This window comes from Pipistrellus kuhlii, unplaced genomic scaffold, assembly GCF_014108245.1.
Source record: "Pipistrellus kuhlii isolate mPipKuh1 unplaced genomic scaffold, mPipKuh1.p scaffold_m20_p_10, whole genome shotgun sequence".
NCBI classification, from domain to species: Eukaryota; Metazoa; Chordata; class Mammalia; order Chiroptera; family Vespertilionidae; genus Pipistrellus; species Pipistrellus kuhlii.
Genome location: NW_023425405.1, coordinates 29882283 through 29894351, shown reverse-complemented (window position 1 = coordinate 29894351; position 12069 = coordinate 29882283). Strand labels below are relative to the sequence as shown.

General features: G+C 33.6%; 1 protein-coding gene across 3 annotated transcripts in view; it reads right to left on the bottom strand.

Annotated features, from left to right (window-relative positions):
* The window catches only part of CRPPA (CDP-L-ribitol pyrophosphorylase A), a 157116-nt gene that overhangs the window by 93562 nt on the left and 51485 nt on the right, over positions 1–12069 (bottom strand). For 2 of the 3 annotated variants that reach the window (XM_036429281.2, XM_036429282.2), the window contains one exon: positions 5070–5167. The exons of the other annotated variant lie outside the window; for it this stretch is intronic. In XM_036429281.2, the coding sequence (XP_036285174.1) occupies positions 5070–5167 (98 nt within the window). The remainder of the gene's footprint in view (positions 1–5069; positions 5168–12069) is intronic. 3 annotated transcript variants of the gene reach the window in all.

Below are 12069 nucleotides of genomic sequence, written 5' to 3'. Positions count from 1 at the left end.
TTTCACACCATCTCCAATTTTAAATTAGGTAGAAAATAAACAAGAAAATTAAAGTCAACTATAAACATGTATGAGCAGCTCACTGAAGAGTTCCATTACATAGAATCACAGACACTATGCACTCGACTCGTTTTTAAAGAATATTTAATGCCACCTCCATAGATGTACAATCCAAATACTGCCATTATCATTCTTCAGGTGCTACAGAGCAAGCAAACCATTTTTCACTAATGTATTTTCCACTCAAGTAAGAACTATAATTGCTGTTTTTATATAAAAAATATATTTTTTTATCTCACACAACTTTCCATTATGAGTGGCATATTAATAGCCTACTGGATAAATATTGTTTAGCCTATAGTTCAAAAATATTTTTTAAGTAGTAAGAATAAATTACATCTTGAGCAAAAATAACAAAAACATAATCATGTGTCTTATTTCAGAAGACTATGAACATGTGTACACCTCAGGATGTTTTTCACACAGTACATTTCTAGATAAAGCAAGGCAGATTCATACCTTGATAGAGAATCTTATCACAGATTCTAAAGAATAGATCTTGAAGTGTTGTTTATGGGCCTAGCTCCCCGCCCACTGTAACACCGCTGAGAGCTCACTCCCCCCTCCGAACCTCTCTCCTTTCTGACAGAAGGCTGCTGCCCACCAACAGACCACTGTTGCTAACTGCAGTTCGCCTGACCTCTGCAACATCTGCTCTTTCCCCTTCTCTTCCCGTCCTTTGTGAAAACAGTTTTCTTAGGGTTGGGAAATCAATTAGGACTTCACGGGTGTACTTTGTGTTCTAAACTTCTCAACTGTTCATATGATTGATGGACGCCTGGCGGCTACCTCTTTATCTCCAGAAACGCATTTGGCTGATGTCCAGGTGCAGAGATATTCCAGAGAATTTCTTATCCGTTATCATATCACCCTTAACCACAACTATTTATCTGGCTCCCACCATATGTGCAAGGAATCAGCACTGTGCAAGGGATCAGTGATAAAAGAGATAGTGAGAGAAATGTATATAATTATGATTAAAAGCAGGATATGCAGAATCACACTGTTGCTGGTAAGTAGAAAGTCCAAGAACCAGAAAAATGGGCACCACGTTATGGAAAGAGTAATGTGGAACTAAACTTTAAATAAAACATGACATGGACAAATGGAGGCGGCATTCAATGAAGCAGAATGCTGGAGCTATTATTTAGCTAAAGCCACCAGAACAAAAGAAGAAAAAAAATCTTTTTTGGTGTTATAGAGTTATACTGCATGCAAATAGTTGAAATGACATACATCTTCAAACTTAATTATTAGAGGAAATATATTAGTTAATAAGCATAAAATATGTTAAAAACATGGTTTCCTATATTTGGTACAAAAAAATCAATAAAATAAAATCACAGTAAATAAGATCTAAAACTGTATATCTCAATTCCAATAGCATAAGAAATTAGTATATATATATGTATATATATATATATATATATATATCCATCAAAATCAACTGTTGAAGGTTATAAACTATAATTTAAACGCCAAAAAGCATTTTTTTCAAGTTTTTATAGGGATTTTCCTTCAAAATATATACTTACCATGTATGTAAAATAAATTAATTTCCTGAATTAGAAGACCTGTTTTTTTTAAGTATATACCCAAAGCTAGATGTTAGCTATTCTTTTGGTTTAATTGTTTGTTTTTAACTCAGTATAACAGCTGTCTAAAACTTGTGAACAAAGACCTCATTCCTAAGTGGACAAAGATATACAATATCATATTCTAAAGTTTTACATATGCCTTCTTTTTTTCCCCCAATTGACTAATATCATTTTTAAAAGTTAACCATCTGGTTCCTTTAAAAAGAGTAGTATTTCAAATGTCACTGTTTCTGAAAGATATAGACAGATATAAAAGGTGAAGCTATGTTAGATATATAAAAAAATAGAGGAAGTAATATTTAGGGAAAATTATCCCTATTCCCTCATTAATAATCATATTCTAAAATCATGACAACCAATTAGAATTATAAACTCTAAATATTATTAAATACAGCATGAACATAATTAACACCATCCTGAGCAACTAGGTGGTCCAATAATTTTGAACCTCCTTTTTTACCTCTGAAAAACTGATCAGGAAATCTGGCTAACATCCCAAACAAACGGCATGGATTTAATTGGATGGACTTCAGCTAATTTCTGTAGTCTTGTACATACACCAAAACCGCATTCTCTAACTGAATTAACTTTGTTGGAATTGTTTAGTCAGAGGCCCAACAGGAGAGTTTACAATGTTATTTCACTGTTATTACACTGTTTTACAGTGTTCAGCTTCAAAAAATCAAAAATCCTACATCTCAAAACTAAAATATTGTCATAATATGTGTCAAAACAAGCACAGAAGAGCCTTATTTCGAATGGGCCTCACAATGCTGCAATGGCTTCGATGGTTCTGTTTCTTTTTATTTCTGTCTTTCTTCGTTGGCTGTTTTTGATGTTTTGTTTGATAAATATGTCATACACCAAATTCAGTTAGGTCTATAAGCAAAAGCAGAGACCCAAACACTGGACACAACCTTGAGGCCACCAGGAAAAATAAACTAGGTCACACAGTCAGCCTCAAAAACCAAAGCATGCCTGACACCCAGGAAAACACATGATTTTTCAGACATTTCCTGCTTGTCATTTGTAGTTACACAAAACAATAATCAAATCATGTGCTCCAAGAAACAGGAAGGGGGGGATAAGCAAAATACACCAAAAGTCCCTGAAGTCCCTGTTTGGAAAATATATCGATCAGCATTCATTTATTTTATTATACAAAAGAAAATTAGGTTGAACTAAACATGAGGTTTTAGAGGTAATGCTATATCTAAAATGTTATATTTAAATCATACATGTTTTCTTCTATACAATTTTACTTGTCTTCTGTGAAATTTTATTTTTATTGAATTTATTGGGATGACACTAGTTTCAGGTGTACAATTCCATAATATGTCATCTACACACACAATGTTACTTTTAAAGAATAGCACCCAACAAAATCATTTTATAGAAGTAAATTGGATCATGCTTAATTGTAGCTTACGTTTTCTATCACTTCATTTTGTTCCTTGGACAAAATATAAGCACAGTATATATATATATATATATATATATATATATATATATATATATATATATATATAATTGATTTTTTTACAGAGAGGAAATGTGAGAGATAGAGAGCTAGAAACATCGATGAGAGAGAAACATCAATCAGCTGCCTCCTGCACACCCCCTACTGCCCGCAATCAAGGTACATGCCCTTGACCGGAATCAAACCTGGGATCCTTCAGTCCTCAGGCCGACGCTCTATCCACTGAGACAAACCAGTTAGGGCTAAGCTCTAGTCTTTACAGGTTAGTCTCTGTGAGTCTGTGTTTTGGTTTGGCATTGTCCGGTGCACCAAAAGGTTGCTGGTTGGATTCCTGGTCAGGGCACACACCCAGGTTGCAGCCTTCATCCCAGGTGTGGAGTATGCAGGAGGCAGCTGATCAATGTCTCACTCTCACATCAAATGTTTCTCTCTCTTTCTCACTCTAAAAATCAATAAAAAAAAAAAAAAAAAAAAAAAACTTAACACACACACACACACACACAAAAAAACAACTCTGGAAATTTAGGTTGGTTGATAGCCAGAGTCCCGATAATATTCTTTCAGAGCCCCATGTTGCTGGTTGTTGCATCAATTTTATAATGAATGAATGAGATTATTCAAGAGTAATAGACCATTTTTTGAGGCAAAAGGGTGCTTCAGTGGGTCAGGCATGGTGGCCAGTTATCTACTATTAAATATTCTGCAAGGTACAGCAGTGAAACTGGGGTACCGAACTTAGAACAGATTCTTAATAGGTAGAGTTGAGACAGAAAGCAGAGAACAGGTGCTCAAATTTTCAAGGATGAAGGGAAATTCCCAGAAAGTCAAAAACAACATGGGAGATTGTAGTGTGACCTTTATGCTTAAGAGACAGCTAAGATGGCTATTATCTTCTCAGCTTTAAGTTGTCACTCTCAGTGCTACGGGTAGAATCTGGCACTGCTTGCTATCAAACCACTTCAGGGAGCTTGTTAAAAACTTAAGATTCCAGAGCTTAGCCCAGACCACGGTTCATTAAAATTTTACATATTCCAGGAATCTGCATTTCTAACAGTTCATGCATCTAGTACAGGATGGAAGTTTGGGAATCAGTAGTATCTGCTAACCTCATCTGTGAAAGCTTAACTGTTACAGTGCACACTCACTGAAAACTCACCATAAGCCAGAGGCATTTCTAAGCACTTTACATCTGTTTATTTTATTTAAAAATTCCAACAAGTTTACCATGTAGATATTATTAACACTTTCTACTTAAGACAAAGAAATTAGGTAACAGCCAAAACTGGTTTGGCTCAGCAGTAGAGCGTCGGTCTGCGGATTGAAAGGTCCCAGGTTCGATTCCGGTCAAGGGTATGTACATTGGTTGTGGACACATCCCCGGTAGGGGGTATGCAAGAGGCAGCTGGTCAATGTTTCTCTCTCATCGACGTTTCTAGCTCACTATCTCTCTCCCTTCCTCTCTGTAAAAAATCAATAAAATATATTTAAAAAAAAAAGAAATTAGGTAATAAAGCTGACACCTGAGCACAGGTAGTCTGATAAGAGAGCCCATCAGGAGAAAGGAAAAGTAAACTTTTTCCTTCAGTTCTTCACTGCAATTCTATCCTAGATGTTGTTAACCTGTCATCATATGCTTATCATATGCTCTGATGCTGGTGATATATTTTAATGAAAACAGGTAAATTAAAATTGAATAATTTCAGTTTGGCAAACAAAACATTTTACAATGTTGTCATAAAAATATATAATGGAAGTCCTTACTGGTACAAGTTGCAAATAATTCCTATAGACAGCCTCACATTTACTGCTATTTCTCCCATTTTCTTACTTGTAAGATTAGATATGAGCTTAACTAGGAAGTTGATCATTTCAAAAAACAAGAAATGTACAGTCACCATTTTAACCATTAAATTCGATATCTGAATACTTACATTTAATTCATTTTTTAGCATTTCTTCGAGATGATGACCTACATGCTCTTCATCTTCTTTGGTGTCCATAACTATGCAAATGTGTTGTGAAATTCTTTCTGAGATACAAAATTTAAAAAGAAATAAGTTTTAAATATAATATGGAACAAAATCCTAGTATACTGAAAACTATGCTTCCCTGCTGATCATAGATACTGAACAAGAAGAGGAAGGTGCTAACTTTCCTCTAAGGGCTAAGTGGAGTGACTTGGACTACACACTGAGATGTCCTTGACTCTTTTAACCCCCAGATCAATAAATATATCTATTTTATACTTTGCGGGTAGCTAACCAGGACATGTATAAGCAACAGAAATAAGAAATTCGAGAATACATATGAATGGGAGTAACTGGCTTGTCGATTCAATCTTTCCACGTTTAAAAAGTCTTACAGGTTCTGAAAAATCCCATCTCCCAGGCAGATCTTCTCTAGGCTCTATTTCCGGTGTGTAGCTCACTGTGCCACCTAGTGCCCTGAGTAAGTACAGGATTCCCCTTGGCATTCCTCTTAATTTAACTTAATACAAATAAGTTCTTACCACTTAACCATTACCACAAGTGAAAATGCCAAATGAATTTTCTTCAAATTTGGAAGGCTTATTTGACATGATCTTATTTTTAAAACATAAGCTATATGGCATAGTGATATTCACTGCTGTAAGTCCTCAATGCACTCTCCCAAAAGATGTGCAGTCTTGCTCTACAGTAGACAGGTCTGACATACTAAGAAATAGCCAAATTGCTGCCAGTCAAGGAGATAGTGCATGGTATTATGTCATGGATGAAGGGGAAAATTGTAATTTTAAACAGAAATCCCAAATCAAAGTTAGTTTGATTAACATTTGACCCAGCTGCTTCTCACATGGGCAACTATAGGCAACATGCCTTAAAAAATCATTGATCTGGAAATAATGATTCTTCCAAGCATAGTTGGGGAGGACAGACCATTTAAAATAATATCATCACAAGTTAGTACGTAATACTCATTACTAACTACCTCCCACCTATCAAGAATATTATAGTAAATGTTTAGAGAAATTTGGACTGTGTCATGTCCTAGCAAAAATTCAGACAGATTTTCAAATGCCTCTCACAAAAATTCAGACAGATTTTCAAATGCCTTTTATGATTAATTTTTTTAATTATATGGGAATAGTAAAGATGGGATTTTGATGATTAAATGAATTATATGTATAAAGTTATGTAGAGTGCCTCTTTTATAAGTAATTCCCAATAAATCACAGGGTAACTACTTTTGTTGTCATGGTGACATATATTCAGTGATAACTAAATAAAATTCCTTTTGTCTATACAAAACATAACCCAACTCTAACTTTAAACTGTCCCTTATGGTTTAATATTTCAGAGTTGGATAAATAATACTCTCAACTTTGTCCCACTAAGGCTTCTTTTCAAATTTCAAAGTTTTACCAAATATGTAGTAGTTATGTGTAATAATGGAATATTCATCTTGAGTAATAAATAATCCCATTTTTATCCCTGAATTCCTTTTAAAATTAACATGGATACCTCCTACTTATGACTATTTACATCTTGGGTTGTTCATTAGATACAGGTTGAAGCATCCTATGTGAATTTTATTAATAATTCCACAAATTCACCCTGACAATCTAAACAGGGAATGTTAATGTACTTAAGGTCTTCATCAAAAAAAGATAACAGCAATGACTATATATGTGCCATACATCTGAAAGGCCAAAATGAAAAAGAATGTAGCCATAGGAACAAGGTTAAAATAAACTGAACCTCTTCAATTTATTGCCCAACTAATAGAGAAAAAATTTATGTAACTCTTAAAACTTTTTTTTCAAGAAGCACAAAACTCTTTCCAAACATAACATGATTAATGCTCATTGTTTCTCAAAGCAATGTCTTTAACATCCTCCTTGAGGTTAATGATGAAATCAAAACAAAAAATAGATGCCTTTAGAATTCTTAATCTGTGATTGCACTAATACAGCACGTCTTAGAAATTTTTAGAGGTTAAGATAAAACAAAAGCACTGGTGAGAACTATAAAATCATGTTACTTCCCAGAATCATAAAAACCCTAACAAAGAATCTAGTCTTTGTTCTCACCCCTGAAAAGATTTAAGGATAAATTAGAAAAAAATCTTGGAATTAACATTAAATCCTAACTGACCTGTCAACTTGATGACTAATGTTAAACCTTAAGTTTTCATTTTCACACTACCTTCTAGCTTTTGAAAATATTCCTAAAAGGACACTTGTGGCACATGATAAAATACTTTGATAATTAAACAATTAGGATATATCCTTCCCCAAAAATGAAAAATATTTTAAAATATACTCTCTAATTGAAACTGTATAACTCTTCATTTATATACAGCATCTGAGTGTCATATACCTCAGTGTGACTTAACAGAGAGAAACCTCAAACTGGAACAGGCCTTGAAGTCTACAGGTTGGTATTAAATCTGTAAGTATTAACTAATAAGTTCACATTTTTCAGTTAATATCTTATTCCCATGCATAAGTGGCCAAGGTATTGTGCACAACTGCCAGTGCATCTTCTCCCGTGCCCTATATCTGCTGGGTATATGTTCCAAGACATCCAGTGGATGCCTTAAACCACAGATATACCAAATATATATATATATATATATATATATATATATATATATATACACACCATTGGTAAAGTTTCATTTATAAATTAGGCATAGCAAGAGATTAACAGCAACAATAATGATATAATCAGTGCTTTAAAGAATTTGTCAGATAATCTCAACATCTATGTCATCCCAGCATGGGTATCTATTGGTTGACCTTTCCCATGTGAGTTTAGGATTACCTGATGGTTTGTATGCAAAGTGATATTGGATTATAAAATTTGTATTTATAAAAGCCTAAGTGACCAAATGACTGAACAACCAACCGGCCAATCGGTTGCTATGATGCACACTGATCCCCAGGGGACAGACACTCAATGCACAGGATCGGGCTCCCTCCTGCCTCCATCAGGCCTGCGGGGATCTAGCTGAAACCGGTTATCCGACATCTCCTGAGGGGTCCCGGATTGCGAGAGGGTGCAGGCCAGGCCAAGGGACCCCAACAGTGCACAGATTCATGCACCAGGCATCTAGTACTGTAATGAAAGTTACATGAATGTGTTCTCTACTTTCTTCTGTCTCCATGTTACTGATGAGAAATATATAGTTATTCAAATTATTGCTCCCCTACAATCATTTCTGATGACTTTCAAGATTTGTATTTATTTTTCAGCAGTTTGATTATGAAGTATCTGGTGTGGATTTGTATGAGGTTAGCATGTTGGAGTTAACTGAGCTGCTTGAGTCTGCAGATTTATGTCTTTAACCAAATTTGGGAATTTTTTCATCTATAATTTCTTCAGGATTTTTCCCCTCTACTGCACTTTCACCTCTCCTTATAGGATTGAGATGATCTGTTACTTTCCCACATATGATGAGCACTATTCATTTCTATCTTCCAATCTCTTTTAATTCTGCATTTCAGACTAAAAAAATCCTGAAGATCGAATTAACTTCACTAATACTTTCTCTGTCAACAACAGTCTGTGTGTGTGTGTGTGTGTGCTTTTATTTTGGTTACTGTATTTTTTTTTTCAGTTCTAAATTTCCATTAGGCTCTCCTGTATGTTTTTTATGACTTTGCTGAGACTTTCCATCTTTCATTTCAAAAGCATTCCCATAACTGTCTAACTACTATGCTGTACAACTGAAGCTAAAACAAAATAATATTGAATGTAACCTGTAATTGAAAAAATATATATTTTTAATTTTAAAAAAAGCATTTCTGCTTATTTATTGTAGCATTTTTTATAATCAGTGCTTTAAAGAATTTGTCAGATAATCTCAACATCTATGTCATCCCAGCATGGGTATCTATTGGTTGACCTTTCCCATGTGAGTTTAGGATTACCTGATGGTTTGTATGCAAAGTGATATTGGATTATATCCTGTATGCTTGGATAACATCCTCCCTTACCAGAGTCTCTCCTGTACATTCATTTCTCTAATATATCCCTTTTCAGCATTCCATGATGTTTTTTCATAAGTGTTTAATTCCAGTATTATTTTAACTAAAGTCCATCTACATCTAATAGTTTACAAATTAGACCAAAATTTCATGTGTAATATACTAATTTATTGAGTTCCTCTTAAAGTATTCAGTCTTTGTTCAAGGATTAGAAAATAAATGCAATGGGTCTTTTCATTTAACTTCACAAAACAACATATACAATTTCTAAAATGTCATAGGACAGACACACTGACCCATTAACATGGAGAAAAAATATCTAGACATTTGCCTCCATTAATTGATCATCATTAGAAACTCATCAGTGCTCAGGATGGTATTTGCATTTTATAAGAAATTTTCAAATAGCATGGAGGAGAGATAAATTTAAATACTATATTAGTTCTACAAGCAAGTGAGAAAAAAATCCAGAAGTCGGCCTGCTATTTTCTTAAAATCATTAAATCATTTAACACCATATCATCCATAAGATCTCATTATACACTATACGGACCTCTCTCTTTTTTTTTTTTTTTGGCCTTGAAACTTACTTATTTATTTATTAATTTATTATTTTGGTCCTTTTTTTTAAACATTTTTATTGATTTTTTTTTTTTAGAGATAGATAAAGGAAGAGGGAGAGAGACATCCACATGAGAGCAAAACATTGCCCTGACTGGGAATCTCACTGGTAACCTTTCAGGGCCTAGGACAAAGCCCAACCAATTGAGCCACACCAGCCAGAGCTCAAAAGCCAATCTTAAGAGTCTATTTTCTGTCTCATGTAAAAGTTTTTAAAGTAGCATTATTAAACAGAACCACCACTATTGAAGTCCCTGACTCAGTCTCACCTGTAAGTAGATGCCTAAGGTTTCTCTGAACACCTTGACAGAGGGAGCTATTAGAACAGGAAGAGGGGCAGCAAGGATTCAATAAACCAAAAGCAGCCAATAAGCCTGACTACTGGACAGGGGGACAACAGGGCCGGTAGACAGAATCACAAGAAAACCATACATCCCACAGTGAAAAGTAAAAGTAGTTTTCTGCAAGTTAGCTCTACTGTTGACAATAGAGGGCAATAGTACATAGTCAGAACTTTTGAAAAGATGTTTTATATCAGATCTTAACCAAATTTGGAAATGAGTCACTAAATATAGGATAAAGTTTCCTACCTTAGAACTAATAAGGACACATGTGTGACATCTTGTTGCCTGCACATGATTTTAAATGTAAGAACATGATAGTTGTCCAAATAAATGATGCAGTACTTTCTTTTTTACTTTTCAAAGTATATATGGATTCTCAGTTAAAGGAGAAGTAAATTTGAAGGAAATGCTAAGGAATCTTCAGTAGATTTACAAAATGTGTAATTGCTTTGAGCATAAAAGTCATGTTGCAGTTTTTGTTTTGTTTTTTTCCTACCTACATCAGAGTAAAATGTAGCTGGCTGGCTTCTGATTGTTATCAAGTCTTCTTAAGCTAGTTGCTTAGTACTCATAATGACCTTAGAAGTTTTTGAACATGACAGATTTACCAGTAGTTGACAGTGTTTGAATTAGCACCTCACTAATGACATATTTTAAAAAATTATAAAATTAAACAAAACAGTGAACTATACTTTCTCTAATCTTGACCCAGATATTTAACTTTCTAATTAAAAAAAAATTTTTTTTACAATAAGATTCCAAGGAAACCAAGCAGCTATTAAATCATATTGCAGTCTTCCTGCTCCTATTAATTAAAGCTTGACGCAAATGTTCTTACGGATCCGCGTAAGATACAGTTCTAACACAATTATTTTCAAGAGAGTGAAGAACAAAAACTATATTATGTACAAAGAAATTATGGTATTAATGTGAAAATTTGGAAAATGAAGTATCATAGTAAAAAACCAGACGTCAAAAATTACAATTTCCATGTAAGTCTTAGCTGTCACTTTGCATAGCCCAAAAAAGCATAGTTAATAACATAAATGGCACCATGGCTGGGTATCTAACAAGAAAAACCTGAGAAAGACATACCACAGATGCAAAACACTGTCCAGTCACAGATGTAGAAAACCTGATTTCAAGGTTCTCATCTTTTCAATTTGGGTTAAAAAAAATGAAGAATATTTAAAACAACATGATTTTAAGAGAAAAGATTCATGTAATGCAATAGGATTAAGTCATTAAGTTTATTAATATGTATACAATATGCACTGTTACACATGAGTCTTCTTAGTTCTCAGTAACCTAAATCAATTTTATTTGCATGTGATTTTATTTTATTCCTTTCAGGCAGAGCCAATTTAAAAGCACATTCAGCTACTTTCAATGTATAAGTAGAAAAGAATCCAACTGCTTCCCTATAGAATATTTTTTAACTGTATGGAATATTAAAATGCAGGTTTTTCTGGATTTAGAGCTTGACTTTATAAATACCTAGCATTAAAAGAAATCACCTGTATCACTGATGTTGAAAAATAAAAGCGTATTTTCGGAATATACTGTACTCTAAATTTCTTAACCAACAGGCAAAGTTCTATGTCTGAGAAATCTAATTCAATTAATTTTCTTTAAAATGAAGTGCTTATCAAATAAAAACATTACATATGACTGGAAAAAGACATGAATTTTTTCATGAACATTAATATTAACCATTTAAACTAACATTAACTTATGCCAGTTAAAAATAATTTTGATTTTAGTATATGTGCTGCCGAAGCGAGCACAAAAATAATTTTGAATTTTAACTATTTTATTTTTCCATTTTTATATAAACCACTATATAAAAATAGTTTTTTTTAATATTACAAGTTTACTTCGGTTTGTACAATCATAACCAGAAAAGAATAAAATCTAGTGAGTTTTAAAATACTCTTGTCACAAAATTACATATATTGAAACATACAGGAAGAATGATGGTAAAATAAGTACAAT